The sequence below is a fragment of the Geotrypetes seraphini genome, chromosome 3 (genome assembly GCF_902459505.1).
Source record: "Geotrypetes seraphini chromosome 3, aGeoSer1.1, whole genome shotgun sequence".
Lineage (NCBI taxonomy): Eukaryota > Metazoa > Chordata > Amphibia > Gymnophiona > Dermophiidae > Geotrypetes > Geotrypetes seraphini.
Genome location: NC_047086.1, coordinates 373268307 through 373293577, shown reverse-complemented (window position 1 = coordinate 373293577; position 25271 = coordinate 373268307). Strand labels below are relative to the sequence as shown.

The following is a 25271-nucleotide window of genomic DNA, read 5'->3' as shown; positions in this document are numbered from 1 at the left end:
GAGATACATAGAGGAGACCTACAGGCACGTTGTAGAGAAGTCCAACCTCCAGTCTGGCGGCCCCTGTGCTGTTTTGGAGGAGGGAGGTCTCCTAAAAGGAGAACACCCTGATGATGCAGGAAATGATCCTGTAGCCAGGACCTGCCCACCAGGAGATACAATATCCTCTTGCAGATAACTGGGTGGCTGGTGGGCATGAGGCTCACTTGGTCATTTGCCTGCCTGGTGCAAAGGTGGCGGACCTCATGTGTCACTTAGATAGGATATTAGATAGTGCTAATGACATAGGAAAATGTGGGAGGGAGGTTCTGGAAGCCAAATTTAGGCTCCTAGGTAGAAAGCTGAAATTCAGATCCTCCAGGGTAGCATTTTCAGAAATTCTCCTCGTTCCAAGCGCAGAACCCAAAAGGCAGGCAGAGCTCTAAAGTCTCAATACGTGGTTGAGATGATGGTGCAGGGTTGAGGGATTTAGATTTGTTAGGAACTGAGCTACCTTCTGGGAAAAAGGGGAACCTATTCCAAAAGGATGGATTCCACCTTAACTGAGATGGAGCCAGGCTGCTGGAACTAACGTTTAAAAAGGAGATAGAGTAGCTTTTAATCTAAGATGGGGGGAAAGCCGACAGTCACCCAGAAGCAGATGGTTCGGTGTAAAGTATCCTTGAAGGATACTGTTGAATCAGAACATATAGGGAGTCGCAATAGAGAGGTTTCATAAATGGTGAAAGAAAGCCAGAGTGCTTAACATAACATAAGTGTTTATTTATATACCGCAAAATACCTTACAGTTTGATGCGGTTACAGAAAAGTAGGTACAACATAGGAAAAAGTTTTAACAATGAAAATAATAATCTCAAAGCACCAGTGGGGTAAAATACCTAAGAGGGAAATGGCATAAAATTTATCTAAGCAAAGTAAAAGAAGTAAAAATAAGGGGTAAATCAATTTTAAAAATGGGATATAAAAGTATGAGTAATAAAAATAAAGTTAAAGATGATCCCATCAGTCCAATTAGTTCTTATTTTGAAAGAGGCCGAAGTTTGTAGAAGCGGTTAGAAAAGATTCATCGACAGCAAGGGAGAGGCACACAGCACTTCAGGACCAGGTGCACCTCAACCCCATCCATCAGTCGTCGAGGAGATGTTGGATTCCTGCCGCAGCCGGAGAAAGAAAAACGGCAGGGCTCTACAGCCATCCATCCACCCTGATGTGCAGAGTCGGGCCCAAAGCCACAATCAGCAACAGGGGAGGAACAGTGAATCTCATGTCCACGGCGCCAGGTGAAACAGTAATCTCCATTGAGAGTTGAAAAATTGCCAGCACCACCAAGCTCACAGCCAGGGTCAACCAGGAAACAGCTGACATGCAGGAGGAAGTATCTGGCACCAAGCAAGAAGACATGGAGTCATCACTGGCACGATGAAGGAGATATCCAGCACTTGACAGGAACAGGTATTAACGGCATAAGTAAGGCCTTAGTTGTTAGACAGCCAATGGTCAAGTTCTAAAAAAGTTCAATATTGATGATAAGGGATCACGAGATTGTCCAAACCTTTCTTAAAACCAGCTACACTATACGCTCTTACCACATCCTCTGGCAAAGCATTCCAGAGCTTAACTATTCTCTGAGTGAAAAAAATTTCCTCCTATTGGTTTTAAAAATATTTCCCTGTAACTTCATCGAGTGTCTCCTAGTCTTTGTAATTTTTGACAGAGCGAAAAATTGATCTGCTTGTACCCATTCTACTCCACTCAGATTTTGTAGACTTCAATCATATCTTCCCTCAGCCATCTCTTTTCCAAGCTGAAAAGGCCTAACCGTTTTAGTTTTTCCTCATACGAGAGGAGATCTATCCCCTTTACCATCTTGGTCACTGTTCTTTGAACCTTTTCTAACCCCACTATATCTTTCTTGAGATAAGGAAACTAGAATTGAACGCAATACTCCAAATGAGGTTGCACCATGGAGCGATATAGGGGCATTATGACATTCTTAGTCTTGTTAACCATCCCTTTTTAAATAATTCCCAGCATCCTATTTGCTTTTTTGGTCACCGCAACACATTGGGCGGAAGGTTTCTCCATATTGTCTACAATGACACCCAGATCTTTTTCTTGGGCGCTAACCCCCAAGGTGGACCCTAACATCAGGTAACTGATTCAGGTTATTCTTCCCAATATGCATCACTTTGCATTTGTCCACATTAAATTTCATCTGCCACTTGGATGCCCAATCTTCCAATTTCCTAAGGTCCGCCTGCAATTTTTCACAATTCGCATGCGTTTTAACAACTTTGAACAGTTTAGTGTCATCTGCAAATTTAATCACCTCTCTCGTCGTTCCAAATTCCAGATCATTTATAAATAAGTTAAATAGCACCGGTCCCAGTACAGACCCCTGCGGCACTCCACTGTTTACACTCCTCCATTGAGAAAAATGACCATTTAACCCTACCCTCTGTTTTCTATCTGATAACCAGTTCCTAATCCACAACTGAACTTTGCCACCTATCCCATGACACTTTAATTTTCTCAGGAGCCTCTCGTGAGGAACTTTATCAAATGCTTTCTGAAAATCTAGATAAACTATATCAACTGGCTCACCTTTATCCACATGTTTATTCACACCTGTCTCATTATGAACAATTCATTTCTGAAGACCAGCTTCCTGATTTTCAGCAAACTTCGCATGATCTCCTTAAGACCAGGACATTCATGTCAAGATCAACATTTGATGCTTTTGATGTAACTTCCAGACCACATGAGCGGTTGCTCAAGAAGCTATGGAATCACGGGGTGCGAGGGGAGGTCCACCGATGGATCAAAAACTGGCTGGCAGACAGGAAGCAGAGGGTTGGTGTAAAGGGCCACTACTCGGACTGGCAAGGGGTCACGAGCGGGGTTCCTCAAGGGTCAATGCTGGGACCGCTCCTGTTTAACATATTCATTGACGACCTGGAGGCGGGAACAAAATTCGCAGATGACACCAAACTATTCAGCAAGGTTGAAACCACGGTAGACTGCGAGAATCTCCAAAGGGATCTTACGACATTGGAAGAATGGGCGAAAAAGTGGCAAATGAGCTTCAATGTAGGGAAATGCAAGGTCATGCATATAGGGAGAAGGAACCCGATGTTCACTTACAAAATGGGGGGATCAATGCTAGGGGTCAGTAACCTTGAAAGAGACCTGGGAGTGATGGTAGACACAACACTGAAGGCGTCGGCACAATGCGCCACAGCCTCGAGGAAAGCAAATCAAATGTTAGGTATCATTAAGAAGGGTATCTCGACCAGAACGAAGGAAGTCATCCTGCCACTGTACCGGGCTATGGTGCGCCCGCACCTGGAATACTGTGTACAGTACTGGTCACCGTACCTCAAAAAGAACATGGCAATGCTTGAGGGAGTCCAGAGAAGAGCAACTAAACTGATTAAGGGTATGGAAAACCTTACATACACTGACAGACTGAAGAAGCTGGGGTTGTTCTCCCTGGAAAAGCGGAGACTCAGAGGAGATATGATAGAGACCTTCAAGATCCTGAGGGGCATCGAAAAGGTTGACAAGGATAGATTTTTCAATTTGAAAGAAACCACAAGAACAAGGGGTCACTCGATGAAATTGAAGGGGGACAGGTTTAAAACAAACGCAAGGAAATTCTTCTTCACACAGAGGGTGGTGGACACATGGAACACCCTTCCGGAGGCCGTAATAAGAAATAGCACAGTACAGGGTTTCAAGGATGACCTGGATAGGTTCCTGGAGGACAAAGGGATTGAGGGGTACAGATAAGAGCAGTGGAAAGTTTAGAGATAAGTGTTGAGGTAGGCATAAAATTAGTCAAGGACCGCAGATCAGGCAATATGCCTAATGGGCCACCGCGTGAGCGGACCGCCGGGCTAGATGGACCTCTGGTCTGCCCCGGCGGAGGCGACTACTTATGTACTTATGTACTTATTAGCCTTGTCCATTGTAATGAGATGACAAGCATGGGCTTGTGAATCAAGCTTGGGGCTCACTCTTCAAGAGTGCCTTGCAAATATCCCTTGAATAGGAAATGAACTTTTCGGTGATTACATTGAAAAAACTAAGCAGACGATCACCGGGCAAGATTGCTGTATGACCTTTCCTTCAGCCTCCAAGTTAGCGCAGGGTTAGCGCGTGATGAAATGTCCGACGCGCTAACCCCCGTAGCACACCTTGATAAAATTTAGGAGAGATGAAATTCAAATTGGTTCAAAATAATTAAATGTTTATAAGATAAAATATTGAATTGGGGGGAATTTATTCATAATTGTAAGTAATAAGCATAAGTAATGATAAGTTGGGGAAAGATAAGAGATTATAGGATTACTAAAAAGAATAATTATTAATTGATACTGTATAGTATTGAGAAGTATTTTTATGATGTACCTAAGCTTATATATTAGTAAGAAGTAGTTATAATTTAGTAGTAATATTTATTACAACAGATTACTTATAAACACATACAAAATTGGTTTTATTTTTAAGAAAATATAGAGTTCTGATGGACTATTTCAATTAGGAATTTATAATCATCAGTAGTTTATTATAGATAGTTTTAAAAGTTAGATCAATTATATAAAACTCATGATTCATATTATAGAATTAATTGGCTTATTATAAGTATATATTGAATTTTTAGTTTAACCTGTGGGGTTTTTTTTATCACCTGATATCATATGTGTGTTTCCAAGTTTTCACTATTAATTTGGGAGGGTTGGGAAGAGGGTGGGGTGGGGATATGGAGGGGAGGGGGATGGGTGGGATAGGGGATTTTATTTTAGTTTTTAAATTTGGGAAAAATGATTATTTAATATGTACACATTATAATTTGAATTACTGTATGATAATTGTATACAATAAATATAATATATATAATGGATTTAAAAATACTATCACTAAATGTTAATGGCCTCAACCATCCGATTAAAAGGAAAAAAACATTATTATATTTAAAACAACAAAATGTGGAATGTAGATATTTGTTATATCCAAGAGACACATCTGTCAGCTATAGAATCTACAAAATTATAGGGAGAATGGATAAAACATTGTTTTTATGCCCTTGCTATAGGAAAGAAGGCTGGAGTAGCGATTTTAGTAAATAGAAAGTGTAATGCATTATTTAAATTAGTTGCTTCAGACCCTTTAGGAAGATGGGTACATGTAGATATGAGCATGGGAAATACTACCATGGCGCTTTTTAATGTATATGCCCCTAATTCTAATCAAATTGAGTTCTTCAAATCTCTACAACAATTGATTTTACCACTGGCTGCTTCTAATTTAGTAGTGGCAGGGGATTTTAACGCCGTTATGGATCCTCTGATGGATAAAAATCCTAGTAAAATTATGAAATCACTAGGATTAGATAATTTTGTACAATCTTGTAATTTAAAAGATATATGGAGAATACTTCATTTTGATGGGCGGGAATTTTCATTTTGATCTCATGTAAATAATCCTTTTCAAGGATAGATTACATTTTTGTTTCAGATCAATTGGCTCAACAGATAACACAAGCTTCTATAGATCCAATTATTCTATCTGATCATGGAGGGGTGTGGGTTGAACTTAAAATTTTTGATCAGAATAATAGCAGATCTGTATGGAGATTTGATAATACATTGCTTGCAGATCCAAAATTTTGTGAAGATTTTCAATTAAAAATGAACAAATATTTTCAATTTAATAATATAGAACAGGGGTGTCCAACCTTTTGGCTTCTCTGGGCCGCATTGGTTTAAAAAATTGTTTCTGGGGCCGCGCAAACGTTGCAGCAAGACAGGAGGGAGCTGACAAGACAGTAAACACCTGGGGGCAGCAGAGGAAAACACTGCATCGCTCTTGAACGGGGCCGCACAAAATACTTCACGAGGCCGCAGGTCGGACACCCCTGATATAGAAGAAATCTCTAAGGAAACCTTATAGGATGCTTTTGAAGCTACCATGAGAGGGCAAATTATCTCATTATCAGCATATATTAAGAAGCAGGTTAAAATACAATATTTTAATCTTGAAAAGGAGATTAAGATTTTAGAATCAAAATTGGTTGAAAAATGGAAGCACTCTACATTACAAGCTCTTTTAAAAGTTAAATGTAAGTGCAATGAGATTTCTTCTAGATTGGTTAGGAAAGATTTATTTTCTCAGCAAGCTCTGTATTATGGAAATTCAAATAAGGCTGGAAGATTATTGGCGAATTATCTCAAAGCAAAAAAAAGAAAGAAAAATAATTGCAATTAAAGATGAGAAAGGAAATATTCACTCTCAAATTAGTCCTATTTTGGAACAATTTTTACATTTTTATAAGACTATTCTTCTGAGCCTTATTCAGATAAAGAAAGAGATGGCTTAGAGTTTTTGAAATTATTAGAAGGACCCAAACTTCCTGAACATATAAAAAGAAGTTTAGATAAGCCTATATTATTAAATGAATTATAAACGGCATTGAGGTCCTTAAGAGTAGGATCCGTTCCAGATGATGATGGTTTTACAGTAGAGTTTTATAAAGAATTTCAAAATACCCTATTGCCACATTTGTTAAATTTATATCAGGCTCAACTCAATAAGGGTTGCATTACAGGCACACAGGCACTATGGCAGAATCATTAACTATAGTTTTGCCAAAGCCAAATTACAGGCCTATTTCTTTAATAAATGTTAATGAAAAACTATTAGCATTGGCGTTACGCTTAGCCAAGGTTCTCCCTCATATTATTGGTATGCACCAAACAGGATTTGTTGCTCAGAGACATTCTTATAATAACACCAGATTGGCTTTTCAAATGTTATATTTAACAAAAGCCATGAAAGATCTGGCCTTTTTTGTTTCCTTGGATGCAGAGAAGGCCTTTGATTGTGTTAAATGGACCTTCAATGTATCAAGCATTAGAATGGTTTGGCATAGGTTTGGGATTTATACAGATGATTCAATCCTTGTATAGCTTCCCAAATGCTAGATTGTATATTAATAATAATTTCTCAGAATGTTTTAGTTTGCAGAGGGGTTAGACAAGGATGTCCCTTATCTCCTTTGCTTTTTGATATTGTATTAGAACCCTTGTTATTAGCTATTCAAAAGGTAAAGGGGATACAGGGTATTCCTTATTCAGAACGGGAATATAAGTCTGCTTATGCAGATGATATACTGCTTGATTTGAGAAATCCTGAAACAAACATTCCATGTTTACTTGAATTAATAGATAAATTTGGAAAATTTTCAGGATATAGGATAAATTGGAGTAAATCAGAAGTTCTTCTACTTAATGTACATTGTACAAAAGGTTTATTTGACTCATTTCCTTTTCTATGGAAAAAAGATGGAATAAAATATTTAGGTATTTGGATTAAAAACACACTGGAAGACACAATGAAAGTAAATGAAAAATCTTTATTACAGAAGGTTACAGAAATGTGTGAGCAATGGAATCCTTTACATCTTTCTTGATGGGGGAGGGTCCAAACTATTAAAATGATGATATTGCCTGTGGTTTGTTATCAAATGGGTATTTTTTCAGGGGTCTTTTTACAAAAAGTTAAATAGTATTCTAACAAAAATTATTTGGCTGGGTAAAATTGCTAGAATTGCTTTAGTGTCTTTACAAAAGCCAATTGTGGAGGGAGGGGTAAATTTTCCCAATTTTTATAGATATCATCAAGCCTATATCATGCACCAAGGTATGTATTGGGTCCTCCCAGAGCCCATTGAAAATATTCCAGATTGGTTGTGGTTGGAATGGCGACTCATTTTTCCTCTGAGATTAAACCATGTTCTTAGTATCAAGAAAACAGAATATTAGTTGATACATGGAAAATCTTAAGAATGGTGAATAATTTAACACCTATTCCAATATATAAATCAACAAATCAGACTATATGGCTTAACTCCAAAATTCAAATTGGCAGATTTAAGGTCATCTGGAAGCATTGGATGATGGCAGGTATACGGATTCTAGATGATGTTATATATAATGGTAAACTGCTTGATTTTTCACAGTTGCAACATAAATTTGGTCTTGATAAATCACAAAGTTATAGATGGTTGCAACTGAAGCAGGCCATTCAGGCGGGGTTCCCTGAATGGAAAAATCTAAATAATCAATATAGTTTGGAATTCTTATGCTTTCAGGTGGATTTACTGGGATACCAGGCCGCACATTGGTATAAATTGATATCTGGATTTATGAATAAGAAACCAAAAACTGGTTTGAGGGACATTTGGAGCATTGAGATAAAGCATCAAATTACTGCCACAAATTTGATCTTGGAGGATGAGATATACAATGTCAGCATCTCTGAGACAAACTTGGTTTTTTCTGTTACATAGAGCATTCTGGACCCCTGTTCGTTTACAAAAATTAGATAGCTCTAAGTCTAATAGATGTTGGCATTGTCAACTTGAGACAGGGACTCTAGATCATTTATTATTCTATTGTCCACTTTGATATCTATACATAAAAATCTAGTACATCAATATCCCCCCTACCACCTTCATCATATTTTCAATAAAATACACACAAATTATATATCATATTATAACATATTATGTAAAATTATTTCCAAATCCCCCCCCTCTTTTTAGTGTGCCGTAAGAGAAAAAGAGAAGAGAAGAAGTGATGACTATTCAGTACAATATTTTGTCAATGGCCCCCAAATTTTTATAAAGTTAGTATATGTCCCTCTTTGAATTGCTATTGCTCGTTCCATTTTAAATATATGGCATAATGTATTCCACCAAAAAGTATAACTAAGGTTGCTGTGATTTTTCCAATTGTTGGTTATATGTTGGATGGCAACCCCTGTCATAACTAATAAAAGCTTGTTGTTCTCTGGTGATATTTGACTCTTTTTCCTCATCATCATACCAAATAGCACTGTATCATAAGAGAGTGCCACATGATTTTCCAATAATGCATTTACTTGAGACCATTTTGAGTTCCAAAATATCTTAATACAGGGACAATAATAAATTAGATGATCTAATGTCCCAGGTTCCAGATTACAGTGCCAGCATCTATTGGACTTAGAACTATCTAATTTTTGTAAGCGATCAGGGGTCCAAAACACTCTATGTAACAAAAATAACCAAGTTTGTCTCATAGATGCTGACAATCCTAAGGAATTTGTTCAATTGTAAAGTGAGGGATGGGGGGAGGGATTTCTGATCTGATATTAAATATTTAGATTAATAGAAAAGATTATATAATATATTATATGATATATGAATTAGTAGGGATGGGAGGGTGGGTTTAAATATTATAATTTAAGTTGTATATGAAAGTTAATCAAGTGACATTGTATAAGTTCAAATTATATTTTCTGATATACTTGTTGTAAGATGTAAAAATGAATAAAGAATTTAAAAAAAAAATTATTATGCAAGTGAAACAAAGTAGGAATGCAAGAAGTTATTTAATTGTGTTTAATTCTCATTAAGGAGGGCCGTATGAGCTCTCTTTCTGTAACTTGAAACTGTCAGCTTCTCCAGAGCATGAGTTCCTAAAGACACAGAGAACTATTTTGATTCAAACTCTTAAGGATACTGGGAAAGGGAGTTTTCTTTGGGTATATTATAATGTATTAGGCATATTCAGAAATTGCTATAAACAAATATATAATTTGTAAAACTTTTCTTTAAGCCTGATATCTATAAGAGCTAAAAGGAATTCTATTATTTAAATAAGCTCAGCCTTCTTCAGTGATGTGTTAGCTGACCATTGGTAGATTGAAGTGGTGTAATATTGATCATTGCGAGAATACATAAGCAAGCACCAGCTTTTGTTTGGGGGAGAATCCTCTCTCTCCATATGGGCTACATAGCCTTGGAAGAGACGGCCCCTCCATACACAGAATGTTTTGCCGAGTTGGTAATGAATGTAATTGGCAATGTAATCTTAATTCTAATTTGAACCTCAAGCTTAATTAGACATAAAATTGAATAAAAATTATTTTGATTAAATTGCATGTCTGTGTATGAGTTACTAGTATGAAATACCCTGTATATTGAGGCGCAATGCGCACCCTGCATTCTTAAGGCGGAGCACAATAATGTTAAAAACAGTGGGTGATACATAAAATATATTTCATGCACATATTAAAAGACTAGCAATAGACAAGACAGATATATTGGAACTACATTTGTTAAAGTAAAGAATGATAATGGTAAGTACATAAGGGAAAGGGAACATGTCTAAGGGTTAAACTGAGAGAAAAGTATGCTGTGCTTCCTTAACAGGACGGTTATAAGTTGAAAGCATCCTTAAATAGAAATGATTATAGTTTTGATTTAAAAAGGTTTGTGTATTTCCCACCTCCCGTTACACTTTGAGGTTCTATGGGGGTGGAGGTCTCAGTGGAGTCAGCTCAGCTGGCAGCCTGATGTCAGAGGGAAGGCTTCCAGGTCAACCGCAGACTGTGTGTTGGAACCGCGACCGCAGCTTTGTGAAGACAAGTGTGGCTGGGAGGGAAGGAGGCATGACTCAGCACAGAGAGAGGGAAGGACAATGAGGGGCACGTTGGGAAACGGAAGGGAGGAAGAGGAGCGCACTGGCACAGACAGACCCTAGTTTGTAAGTACAAGTCTGACATAAGTTGGACGTTCTTAACCCAGGGGCTGCCTGTAGTTATCAGTGTTATATGCAAATGCCTGAATAGTGGAAGAAGTCTCTTTTGTTGAATTGAAGCTCACTGATCTTAGCAGAGCAAATCAGACATATTTCAAGTGAAAGTCTGATGCAGATGTTTTCATTAATGAGAGACAAGATCCTGATAGGAATGTTGGTGTTCCAAAGCTGGCACAAGATGGTGGTAATACTGTTGTATCTTAACATAGTAGATGACGACAGATAAAGACCCGAATGGTCCATCCAGTCTGCCCAACCTGATTCAACTTAAATTTTTATAATTTTCTCTTCTTAGCTATTTCTGGACAAGAATCCAAAGCTCTGCCTGGTACTGTACTTGGGTTCCAACTGCCGAAATCTCTGTCAAAACCTACTCCAGCCCACCTACACCCTCCCAGTCATTGAAGCCCTGTCCAGCCCATCCTTCCCCAAACGGCCAGATACCGATACAGACTGTGCAAGTCTGCCCAATACTGGCCTTAGTTCAATATTTAATATTATTTTCTGATTCTAATCATCTGTGTTCATCTCACGCTTCTTTGAACTCCGTCACTGTTTTCCTCTCTACCACCTCTCCCGGGAGCGCATTCAAGGCAACCACCACCGTCTCCGTAAAGTAGAATTTCCTAACATTGCTCTTGAATCTACCACCCCTCAACCTCAAATTAGGTCCTCTGGTTTTACCATTTTCCTTTCTCTGGAAAAGATTTTGTTCTATGTTAATACCTTTCAAGTATATGTACGTCTGAATCATATCTCCCTTGTCTCTAGGGTATACATATTCAGGGCTTCCAGTCTCTCCTCATATGTCTTCTGGCGCAAGCCTCCTGTCATTTTCGTTGCCCTCCTCTGGACCGCTTCAAGTCTTCTTACATCCTTCGCCAGATAGTCTCCAAAACTGAACACAATACTCCAAGTGGGGCCTCACCAACGACCTGTACAGGAGCATCAACACCTTTCTTCTACTGGCTACGCCTCTCTTTATACAGCCCAGCATCCTTCTGGCAGCAGCCACCGTCTTGTCACACTGTTTTTTCGCCTTTAGATCTTTGGATACCATCACCCCAAGGTCCCTCTCCTCGTCCATGCATATCAGCTTCTCATCTCCCAGCATATACGGTTCCTTCTGATTATTAATCCCCAAATGCATTGCTCTGCATTTCTTTGCATTGAATTTTAGTTGCCAGGCATTAGACCATTCCTCTAACTTTTGCAGATCCTTTTTCATATTGTCCACTCCCTCTTCGGTGTCTACTCTGTTACAAATCTTGGTATCATCTGCAAAAAGGCAAACTTTTCCTTCTTAAAATTCTCATGGCTAGTCTCAGGACTGACTAGGCCTTAGATACTTGTTTCACTGCAAGAACACAGCAGGGAAACCAAAAAAAAACAATGCCTTTTTCATTCTTCACATATGGACAACTTGGTTATGCTGCAGTAGAAATTCCACAGTGCTATGCAGTAGAAAGTTTGTGATGGTTTGTTTCTGACATCACAAAAGGTTAGAATATAAGAATAGCCATACTGGGTCAGAACAATGGTCCCATCTAGCCCAGTATTCTGTGAAGCCTCAATAGTAGCAATATTCAGAGAAAGAGAGAAAAAATGAAGTCAGATAAAGATATCTAGTCTGTCTATCCATGCCATATATTATCCTTTCATTGTCCTTAAAGATCCAATTTACTTGTTCCGAGCTTTCTTGAATTCAAATACATTGTTCATCTCTACCACCTCATTCCAGGTTGGTCAGGTTGAAGCCTTACATACAATAACACATAAAAATCTGATCCAGTATGTGTGAAAAAATAATGAAAAAGCAATAAAGATATTTTATGGTAAAATGATTTTTACTAGAGCAGGCAAAACATAGATACTAAGATTCATCCTAACAAGCAGTACTCCAACAACATTTTAATAGAGGGGGGGGGGTGGAGTTCATTATTTGTTATGAAGGTATGGAAGAATTTATTATATTATATGTATTATTTAATGTTATTATGATGGTAGGGGAGGGGATAAATTTTATTTATTGAAAATGTTTGTGGAATTTCAAGTGATTTATTAGTCAAAATTGTCATTACTTTCTGTGAACTTGATGTTAAACATAAAATGAATAAAGAATTTAAAAAAAATAAAAAAGAAAGCAATCCCCCCCACCCCCATGGACCGGGTTCCCAAGGTGAACACAAAATAACCAACTCAAAGGAAAACAGTCCCCAACAGCCATTGCTGTCTCCCTGTTGTCTCTGCGCCGGACTCCGCCCCCAACAGGTTAGCATATGCTATATCTTCCCAGACTCTCTGCGGCGCACGCCGAAGGAGCGCGCAAAAGGAGCAGATCCTGCTCCTTCGTGCGCAAACTGAGGGCGCCACCTTTTTTATACTTTTTTTTATTCTACATTTTTATTCTGTCTTTTACTTTTTACTAATATTTTATTCTCACACCATACTTTAATTTCGGAATCGTTAATCATCTTTAATCCCAATAATACAAAGATTAATATGACTTCAAATAGCTATAATATTCCGGTCCACTGGGGCCACCGACCTCCCTCAAAAAGTATTATCCCGCCCCGATCAAAGACTATAGTAGAAATTCCTACTCTACCTAAACTCTCTAATACTTCTTCAAATAGACTCTTATCTTCAAACACTTTTAACTATAATAGTAATAATACAAACTTAAAAATAGGCTTAATTAACTCTAGATCAATCAAAAATAAACATCACCTTCTAAAAGATACAATTTTAACCCAGGGATTTCACATTTTCTGTATTATAGAAACTTGGCTATCAGAAGGAGAAGAAGCTTATTTATCTTATTGCTGCCCCCCAAATTATGATTATCTTTGGAATCACTGCCATAATCATAAGGGCTGTGGTTTAGCCATCATTTTTCAAAACGGTTTGATCGATTCTTGCGACCAATCATTAGGTAATGTCCTTATCGAATACTTACATGTTAAAATAAAATTTCATCCTAACTTCGAACTACTATTACTTTATGCTCCTCCTCCCATTGGACAAAACAACATAACATCATTACAAAATCTAATTTTTGATCACTGCACAGCTTCAATCCCCTAGTCTTGGGAGATTTTAACATACACTTTGAAGATCAATCAACATCAGCTACAAAGGACATGCTTACTTTTATAAACACCGTAAACCTGTCTCCAATTATTCACCAACCAACTCATATAGCTAAACATACTCTTGACATGATACTTATACCTAAATCTCCTCCTTTCAAATATTCAGAACCTTCTATTCATCCTGTACCCTGGTCGGATCATCACCTTATATCCTGTAGTTTTACATTTCAACAAATCATACCAAACTTATTACCTGCAAATCACAAAACAATTTCTTATAGAGACTTCTCAAAAATTGAATTAACTGATGTAACAGCTATTTTTAATTCCATCAGTACAACTTTCAACTCCTCTTCCTTTGACGAACAACTTCTAATTTGGGAATCCACATTAAGGGATCTCGTAGACACTAAGGCTCCTTTAATATCCAAAACAATTTCAAGCCGCAAATCTTTAAACCCTTGGCATACAGAAGAGCTTACGCTTCTGAAAAAACAGCAGAGATCACTAGAAAGAAAATGGAGAAACGACAAATCTTTCAAAAACTTACAACATTACAAAGAACACGCATCATTTTACAAACAAAAAATCAATCAAGCCAAAAACAAATATTATAATAAAAAAATTATAGAAGCTAAAAATCCAGCAGCTTTATACTCACTGATGAAATCAGTATCTCCTTTATTAAAAAAGAATACTATCCAAAAATTCATTCTTACAGCACAAGAAATTGCAGATTACTTTTCAACCAAACTAAATAATGTTCGAAATACATTTCAATTAGGCATGTCCAGTCAACCTACAGATAATAATATTTCTTTATCCATTCCGACGTCCAAATGCTCCAAATTTAAAATCCCAACAATAAATGATATAGAACTCAGTTTGCGTAAAATTAATCTAAAGGGCACTCGCGACGAAGCAATACCACCATTCTACCTTAAAACATTTTTCTCCTGCTTGGGTCCCTTCATCCTCTCTTTAGTACAAAATAGTCTTCTCACGGCTTCGCTTCCTCAGACTTGGAAACAATCCATAATTACCCCTATTCTGAAAGATCATAAAATTATTCCAGATGAAATCTCTAATTATCGCCCTATTGCAAATATCCCTTTTATGGCAAAACTTACTGAGAGACTTGTATTCGAACAACTTTCAGACTTCATTGAATCAACCAACGTTCTCCATCCCCACCAAACTGGGTTTCGAAAATTCCATAGCACTGAATACACCATGATAGGCTTGACCAATAATATTCATTCCTTTCTTGACCACCATAAATCCGTAGTTCTAATCTACCTAGATCTAACTGCCGCTTTTGACACCATAGACCATGACCTATTAATCGATCGATTAGAATCAATTGGAATTAAAGACCAAGTACTAGCATGGTTCACCTCCTTTCTGTCAAGTCGTTCATCTTTCGTCAGATTTAATGATAGCACGTCCAAAATTTACTCTTCAAAATATGGTATCCCGCAAGGTTCAATATTATCCCCCCTTCTTTTCAATATATTCCTCTCACCACTTCTAAATATAACACAATCTTTAGGTTTCACTACATTCGCTTACGCTGACGACATTCAACTACTCATCCATCCATTAGATCCGGAAAACAAAGATGACATTGCAGCTATCAATAACAAACTTGTAATAATAAAAAGCTGGCTTAACACAAATAAATTGGCATTAAATCTCAATAAAACGAAGTCGATGCTCTTTTCTTGGAAAAAAGATACAATATTAAGCTCTCCAATTTTCATTAACAACACTGAATTAGAACTGGTTACCACTATAAAAATATTAGGCGTTTTGATAGATGATAAACTTACATATCACGATTATATTAGCAATACTGTTAAATCATGTTTTTATAAACTACGATTAATTCGTTCACTCGCCAAATTCTTACAGCCTGAATCCATTAATATTCTAATTAACTCTTTAATAATATCTAAAATAGATTACTGTAATTCTCTCCTCCTTAACGTTATGCAAAAAGAAAAAAGAAGGCTGCAATTAATACAAAATACTGCTGTGAAATTGATCTACAACGCAAAAAAATATGACCATCTACCCCTCTGTTGATTAAATCCCACTGAGCCATCGTATTACTTTTAAATTACTGCTTTTAGTTTTTAAAGCCTTAAGTTTTAATGAACCCCAATTCATCAATAGGTGGCTAATCCCTTATAGCACAACACGATCTCTTCGCTCAACCTCTTACAATCTTCTCTCCGTTCCCTCAATGAAAGTTATAGGAATCAGATGGCACGATATGTTCTCAGTTATGGCCCCCCATTCATGGAATCTTTTACCCCAATATATTAGAGAACTAAAAGATTTAACTTTATTTAAAAAACGTTAAAAACATTTCTTTTTAAGGATACTTATGACTCCTAGTATATTAAATATCGATTTTTTTAAAGCAGCTAACATTACCCTCCTTTTTGTTCTTCCTTTTTATGTTTTTTCCTCTCTTCTATGCAAACATTGTAACTTTTTCCCCTCTTACCCTCACAATTCTTGTAAGTTTTAACCCATAAAAATGATTTTAAATGTACATGTTTAGTATGTTAAGTTTTAACTCATAACAAAAGTTATTTTATATGTTAATACTAACATTTTATTTGTATATTTTATTTGTATACTTTATTATGTTGTACATCGCCTAGCAATTTAAATAGGCGATTCATCAAGAACAAATAAACTTGAAACTTGAAACTTATCAATCAGCAATTCAAAACTTGACTACGGGCTACTGGAGTCATGGTGTTCCAGAAAAGCTCCCAGACAGCTGTGAAGCGCTCTCCCTGCAAAGTGGAAAGATCAGGCACATCTTAGTGCTCCCAAGCCAACAGGAGAATAATGTGAGAACGCCACATAGGAATGTTTGGAGCTTCATTGTCCAGCCATTTAAGAGAAATACATTTTAAGGCACATAAAATGGACCACCTGAGAAAGGCACTCAAGCCCGCTGGTCTCAGATGATAAGATGGAGAAAGTCCAAAAAGCAAGCGATGCAAAGGTCGAATGTATACAATCCAAAGAGTCCCAATATAAGTAAAGAGTCCCTGCTAAAAGGCTTGTATAGTTGAGCAGGACCACAGCATATGACCCAATGTAGCAGTCAGATGCCTACATTTGTCACATGAGGCTGTGGGCCGAAATTTCGCACAATATGCCCTATAAGGTCATACATAGTTTCGAAATAACAATTTATATTCCCAAAAGTACACATACTTTCTCAAGGCAGGCAGCCGGGCCACAGCACGGGACACAATATCCTCCGGAAATGTCATATTCAAATCCTGTAACCAATCTGCCTGGAGAGTAACATAATCCGGCAAGGGGGTCTCATCCTTCAAGTGCATGTGATGAAACTTGAGAAGGACTTTCATCTGGGAGCCAAACGTATAGGCCGTGGACAGTAAGTCCTGATGAGCAGAATGCAAGTTGGTCTTGGTCAAAGTGGCCACATAATGCGCAATCTGCATATAAGCAAATCTGTCAACAGCAGTGAGGCCATAAACCTGACACAACGTTGGAAAAGGTTGAATAGAACCATCATCCTGCACCAGATGAAATAAAAAGATCAGCCCCCTTGCCGCCCATTGCTTAAACCGGGAACCCCCCATGCCCGGGGAAAAATTCCTATTACCGCACAAAGGCAAAAGGGGAGACTCACTGTCACTAACACCATGAAATTTACATACCCATTTCTACACCTTCCGTAAGGGGAGGCCAAACACCTGGAGATGCACAACAGAAGAGTAGGCAGAGGAGACAGAATGAAAGTAAGCACTGAAATGCTCCTGTTGATAGCATGCCTAGTTCCAGTGGAGTATTAGAAAAGACAGATGTACCACGAAAGTAGTCTTTAATAAGCAAACCCAAACCCCCCTTATATTGTGGGTGCACCACCTGTGAGTAAGGTAAACGAGCACGGCGACCCTTCCATAGAAACTGACGGACAAGGCGAATATAGTTGTTCTCATCCCTTCTGAGCAAATGCAAAGGGAACATCTGAAATTGGTATAGCCAAGAAGGAAGTATGATCATATTAAGGAGAGCCACCCGCCCCAGTAGGGAAAGGGGATAGTCCTGCCACAGTCGTAATTTGACGGCCAGAGAATGCAGTAAGGGAGTCACATTAGAAGCGTATACAGTGGAAAGATTAATGGGAATATATACACCCAAATATTTAATGTCTTTATCAGACCACTTCAAGGGGAAAGCTCCCATCTAAGAATTAAAGATATTTTAAAGATGACGAGATGCATTGCCTGCAAATTCATGCGAAACAGCTCATCATTATGCAAAAAAGAAGACTAATGCATCTTGCATTAAATTTCACAAGTTGTGCTATTCAGAGGTATGGTAAATTTTCCTCCTGGGAGCAGGCCTCTTAATATGCAGCTTGATGCTCCCAGGAAACAAGCTTGTTTCCCCCTCCCTTAGTCCCTTTTGGCAAATACCTCCTTTCTCCTAGCACTTATTAAAAGCCTTCCTGGTGAGTAGATGGGTGGCTGGAACGATCTCTGGACACCACTGCCCTGATGGCTCAGTGACTCAAATTGGTAATCTCAGCCTCTTAGTGCTAGTCTTGTGATAACTACTGCTAGGAGGTCAAAATGCCAAAGAAGGGAGAGATGGAGGCAAGGTTTATTATTTTAACTAAGCACTTGTCTGGCCTTTTATGAGGTAACAGGGCTGAATTTGCCGGGCTCTTTATGAGCTAGGGCAGACTTTATATTACTACAGCTGAAAACACATGATACTCCTGTGTAAAGAAGAGCAAAAATAAATATTATTACAATATTCTATATCCTGCTGTACTGAGGTCTCATAGGTTAGTGAATCTCATAGAAAAATAGGACACAATGTGCTATTTTATCTCAGATTAGTAAATAGGCCTACATGAATGAGAACTTTACCATTTTTTCCTAGTCTCTTATTGTGATCTATATGACAATCTGACAAACACTGTCAGACTTGAAATATTCATAGTATGGGCAAGATTTACATCATTGTTGGTAGTTATTTTTCAACCCATCAATAATACAAATTAGAAAAAGATTGAAAGATAGTTATATGGAAGCCTTCAAAATTTGAAATGTATTTCAGAATTACTTTGGGGCTATTTTATGATCTTTTACTTTTTTTGTCTTTACACAGGGGGCATACAGATAAAATCTTTGTAGTGAAGTGTAATCCTTATCATGTTGACAAATTGGTAACCGTTGGAATAAAGCACATTAAATTTTGGCAGCAAACAGGTATAGTATTGAGAACTATTTGGTAGCTTGCTCAGTAGGATGTCTGTGTAATCCTTCTGGTATAAATATATTCCTAGTACCTTAATAGAGGAAGGTGATGGAGAGGAAAATGGTGATGGAATTTAAAAAAGCGTGGGATATACACAGAGGATCTCTAATTAGAAAACAAATGGTATAAATTAAAGAACTAAGGCCAGTATTGGACAGACTTGTATGGTTTGTGTCCCATATATGGTGATTTGGAATATTATGGACTGGAGAGGGCATCAATGGGAACTCCACTAAGTTGGAACATGAGGTTGTTACTGGCCAGACTTTACAGTAGTTATACTGCAAACAACGGGATGGTTGGATAGGCTGGAGTGAGCTTAGATGGCAACTTCAGCAGTTGGAACCTAGGCCAATATCAGGTGGACTTTAGTCTATGGCCCAGAAATATCAAAGTAGAGACAAGTTAATTTAATCATGTATATTTAATGAGAATAACTAATGGGCAGACTGGATGGACCGTACAGGTCTTTATCTGCCCTCATTTACTATGTTACTAATTAATCAGCTCAATAATAAGATTCCGACAGTAATCCAGCAGTAAGAGGAGTGCTATCTAGTCTTTTGCACTAAGTGTCACATGTATGATTATTTCCCAGTTAGTGAGAATCTGTATGTGTGTGCTCATTGCAAAGAGCTCCTAGCTCTCAGAAAATGAGTCTGTTCCCTTTAGGCTCGAGTAGCAGACATGGAGGAGTTGTAGAGAAGTCTCACCTCCAGTCTGGCAGCCCCTGGAAAAAGTCTCATGTAGGTTTAAATATGTTCTCCCCATGGAGCTGGGTTAGATGTTCTCTCAAGGTTTCCACAGCTGACATTGTGCTTGTTTCAGGTTTCTGTGTCTCTCTGCGTCTTTGTGAGGTAGCAACTGATGTTTCAGCCACCAAGCTGTGGCTTTCTTCAGGGTATGCTCTGAAGTCTGCAGTGTGACTTTGGAAATAGTGGGTTCACTGATATGATTGGGAACAGGGCAGTCCACCCTGAAGAAAGCCACAATATGGGTGGCTGAAACGTCAGTTTCTACTTGACAAAGATGCAGTGAAACCTGAAAACCTGCAACAAGAACCATAGTGATTCTTTCCCGCCTGATCTTCCCATTCTACCTTCTTCCCCTTTCAGCTCTATGTCATTGCATTCTGGACTTTATAGCCTATTTCCATGAAAATGTCGAATTATTGGTCCCTGAATACAGTGAGATAAAAGTTACAAACTCACCCCTTCCTCCACTCTGTTCCCACTGAATGCTTTGGGCCACTCCTGCAATCATCAAGTTTCAAGTTTATTAGGTTTTTATATATGGCCTATCAAGGGTATCTAAGCAGTTTTACAATCAGCTCCTCAAGCATTTTCCTTATCTGTCCCAGCAGGCTCACAATCTATCTAATGTACCTGGGACTATGGACGACTGAGTGACTTGTCTATTGTCACAAGGAGCAGCATAGGGTTTGAACCCACATTCCTAGGGTGCTGAGATCTATAGCTCCAACCACTGCGCCATACACTGCTCACTACTGCCATTATCAAATCAAAACAAATAGTTTCTCATTTTTATTACATGGCTTTATTGATTAAACAAAACTCTAAATAATTTGAATAAAATATGTAGAATATTTATTTTGCTTTTATTTGCTATAACTGACTGAGCCATGACTTACATTTGTCTGCCTAGGGTAACTTACTGACTGCATTTTTTTAAAAAATTCCAGGTGGTGGATTTACTTCTAAACGAGGAACTTTGGGCAATAAAGGAAAGCTGGAAACAATGATGTGTGTTTCCTTTGGTCGAATGGAAGAACTTGTTTTTTCTGGATCAGCTACTGGAGATATTTATATTTGGAAAGATATTGTTCTACTTAAAACAGTCAAAGCTCATGATGGACCTGCATTTGCTATATATGCTTTAGATAAGGTACTGTACTTTTTGTTTTTCATAGTGAGGAAATTGTCAAGACATAAAGACATGCTATTTTACTGTTAACCCCAGGTCTCATTGAATAAATAGGACCTATGCTAAAAAAAAATAAAATAAAATCACAAATTGGAGATGGTGATAACACATTTTCTGTTACATCCACTCTGGAGTTTATATAGTAGATGTTTAATCTGTATCCGTGAACCAGGTCTTGCAGATAACCACACACATTGTTTTCTGCTCCTCCTACTTGGCAGAGGAACACAGCCCCCTATAGTTTTTTCTTTCTATAAGCGAACCGTGCAGAAATGTTTTTGATCTGCTCTACTTATTTTATTTTTCTGATGTAAATTTGTTCTTTTCGGTGGCTTCTGTGCCTTGAGACCCCTTAGTCAGGGGTTCTCTGCCTGGAAAAGGAAGCAGATCCCGCGGAGTCAGACTGCAGCTTCCCAGGGCAAGCTTTGAGTGGACCTGTGGAGTCAGCCTGCTTGCTGTGTGTCACCTCAGAGCTCGGGGTTTGTTCCTTTGGGAGCAAACTTGCCTTCTGATCTTGTCAGAGGGTTAAGCGCAGGCTGTATGCTCCCTGAGTAAGAACCCTCAGGGTATCAAGGCACATGCTGCATTTCCCACCCCTAGTCGCGTGTTGAGGTTCCAAGAGGGTGGAGGTTTTGGTCAGGGTCTGTCTGACTGGCAGCCTGAAGATCCTGAAAAGTGAACTATTTGGTGAAAATTTGAGGCAGAAATTCCTTTTCCTTCACTTCAGGTGCAGAGAGAACAGATAAGCAGGCACTTTTAAGACTGAGTACAGCCCCATTATTTCCTATGTTAAAAATTGGGAAGAGGGGCGGGGTGTTCTAAAAACGGCATTTTTAGCACTTTCTGGAGGTAGGGTTCAGGTTTCCTACCTCCAAAACCCCTATTTCAGCATTTTTAATTTTTTCAAATAGTTTCCTTGGGCTATTTTTGGTGCAAATTTACTGGGAGCAGCCATAGTGGATTTTTATCAGTCTTTATTTCAACTTTTTTTTCTGCCTCATAATCCCTCGGTTTTGCTAAAAATTGACAGGAATAGACTCCTCAACCACTATTTAGATGAATTCATGTCTGTATTGCGCCAGATTGCCGGCAGAGGAACATCCATATACTGCGTGCCACGTGTTCTGTAAGGCTGGGGAACTGATGTGGGTCCAGAAAATGGGCAGAAAATCTTGCCTGGTACCTGTTTTTGGCGGCAGCGCAAAACATTGTAGGTCTTTTCTGGGGTACGTCAGGAGTTAGCCTCAGCCCCGCTATGTGGCTTTTTCCCAGATTTTCTCCAGCTCATGTGGAGAGAATATCTCACAGACCCAACTCATGTGGCACAGCCATTGGGCACGCCGCAAGCTTCCAGGCCAGTGCCTTCTTTAGCGGATGTCACTACCTAGATCCCCAGTGCCCAGGTTCCTATGGATCCATACTGCCTTAGATGGCACACTGATACTATTCCTCTTTTTTCACCAGATACTGCTTCCATCCTGAATGACACTGATTCCCTTTGTGGAACAGTTAAGCAGAATGCCTCGGGGAGCCCTGATTCGGGTGATGATCCCGCCATATACCAGCTGTTTAAGACAGCTTCAGTCTACCATTTCATTATGGATACCATGAAAGAATTGAAGTTGGAAGGTCAGCCTTCCATGTCTCAATGTAGTCATGAGCCGCTCTAATGATCTGACATACTTTTTCCCTGGGCATCCAGATCTTACTGCTCTGATCACAGTGGGAGACTCCCTAGAATTATTTCAGACTGACTAAAGCTATGTCTAAACTTTATCCTATGGCGCTGGAGTTTAAGCAGCTGTTTGAGTAGCCCAAAGTGAATTTGGCAGTGGCTGGAAGTGGAGGAGATGAAAGCATCGTAGAGAAAGGAAGGACCAAAGCTTGAAATCCCAAAAATTGGTGAATCCAGGAGGCATAAGGTAGCGGTAGTTGGCGATTCCCTTCTGAGGGATACAGAAGCGTCCATCTGAAGACCAGATATGATGTACCCGGAAGGTATGCTGTCTGCCTGGTGCCAAAATCCAAGATGTTAAGGAGAGATTGCCAAGATTCATCATGCCAGATGACTGTTATCTGATGCTGCTCGTCCACGTTGGCACTAGTGATACTGCCAGATACCTCGGTGAATGTCTCAAAAGTGACTTTGTTGCTCTGGAAGAGAAGGTGAAGTAGTCAGGTGCGCAGGTGGTATTCTTATCCATCTTCCCTGTCGAGGGTAAGGGCCAGGTCAGATGTGGATAGAATCGAGAGTGTTCTGGTTTTCTGGACCATGGGATGATTTTTCAAGGGCTGCTGCGCAGGGATGGTATACATCTATCAAAGAAGGGAAGAAGTGTCTTCGGTGGCAGGCTGGCTAATCTACTGAAGAGGGCTTTAAACTAAGTGATGGGGTAGGGTGATCAAAGCTACTGGGTGAGTATAAACCCTCAGGTAAGTAAATAATTGATTACTTCTACATGGATGGGAAAAGGGACCAATGTCTGGAAAGCAGTACATACTAATACTTGAAGTATGGTAAACAAGATTCTGGATTTAGAAGCTGTGATGGAAGAAGATGAGTTGGATATAGTGGTGATCATGGAGACATGGTTCACGGAGAACCATGACTCGGAGGATGTAGTTATACTGGGCTATAATCTATTCGGGAAAGACAGGGTAGGAAGAAAAGTAGGGGAGAGTAGTGTTATATGTTAAAGATCATATTAAAACCACACAACTGCGGGGCAAGGAAGAAGCACTATGGATCAATTTTGAAAGAGGGAATGGTGACTATATTTACTTTGGTGTGATATACAGGCCCCCTTCAAAGACAGAAGAAGTAGACAGAGATTTAATAGTAGACATTCAGAATATATCTAAAAAAGGCTAAGTTTTATTAATAAGTGATTTTAACATGCCGGATTTTGATTGGGATATCACTATTGTGGGGTATTCTAGAAGTAGGGAGATCCTGGATTCTCTACAAGGAGAAGTTTTAAGTTTCAAGTTTATTAAAAGTTTGTTGTACACGCAATATCAAATATTTCAATGCATATGACAATAAAAAATTGTGAGACAAAATAAAACAATTTGTACAAGTAAGCATACAGTATATGTACACAAGTAATTAGCAATTGGTAATGGAACCCATATGAGATGGATCATACTGGACTTAGTTCTTACAAATGGGGAAACTGTTTTTGATGTTACAGTGGGTGATCATTTGGCATCCAGTGATCACTGCATGGTACAATTTAATATTAAGACGAGTTTAGAGAGGGCTCATTCAAAAGTAAAGATTCTAGACTTAAAAAAAACCTAACTTTGTTCAGTTGGGAGATTACGTCAAGAAATCGTTGTCTGGATGGGAACATCTGGAAGGTAAAATTGAAAGGGATTATTGTAAGGGCGACAAACCTTTTTGTGAGGCAAGTATGTAAAAGTAAGAGGAAAAGAAGGCCGCTTTGGTTCTCAAAAGTAGTAGCTGAGAAGGTAAGGAATAAGAGGTTAGCTTTCATAATCTACAAAGATCACAGAAAGAGGAAGGCAGGCAAAAATATCTGGAAAGGTTAAGAGAGGCTGGTTGAATAGTCAGAAAAGCAAAGATAAAAATGGAAGAAAAAAATAGCTGACACAGTAAAACAGGGAGACAAGACATTTTTTTAGATATATCAGTGATAGGAAGAAATTCAAAAGTGGCATTGTGAGACTCAAAAGTGAAGGGAAGAAAAATGTAGAAGCTGATAAAGAAAAGACAGAATTGCTTAACAAATATTTCTGTTCTGTGTTCACGGCTGAAGTGCCGGGAGCGGGACCACAGAAGACAAACATAAATAAGGATGGAGGAGTAGTAGACCCTGATCGATTTTCCAAGGGTTGTGTTCATGAGGATCTAGCTAAATTAAAGGTAGACAAAGTAATGGGGCCGGATAGTGTACATCCTAGGGTGCTGAAGGAACTTAGGGAAGTTCTGGTGGCTCCGCTAACTGATATTTTCAATGCTTCTCTAGAGTCAGGAGTGGTACTGAAGGATTGGAGAAGGGCGGGTATGTGCCCTCTCCACAAAAGTGGAAGTAAGGAAGAAGAAGGGAATTATTACAGGCCAGTAAGTCTGATTTCTGTGGTAAGCAAATTAATGGAAACCCTTTTAAAACAGAAAATGGTGAAGTTTCTGGAATCCGGTGGATTACAGGACCAGAGGCAACATGGATTCACTAGAGGTAGGTCTTGTCAGACAAATCTGATAGGCTCAGGAGTAATCTAAGGAAATACT

At 38.7% G+C, this 25271-nt stretch overlaps 1 protein-coding gene across 2 annotated transcripts in view; it reads left to right on the top strand.

The window, feature by feature from the left end:
- The window catches only part of EML6 (EMAP like 6), a 523485-nt gene that overhangs the window by 228774 nt on the left and 269440 nt on the right, over nt 1–25271 (top strand). For both annotated transcript variants that reach the window (XM_033938328.1, XM_033938329.1), the window contains exons 17-18: nt 18923–19023; nt 20775–20977. In XM_033938328.1, coding sequence (XP_033794219.1) covers nt 18923–19023; nt 20775–20977 — 304 coding nt within the window. The remainder of the gene's footprint in view (nt 1–18922; nt 19024–20774; nt 20978–25271) is intronic.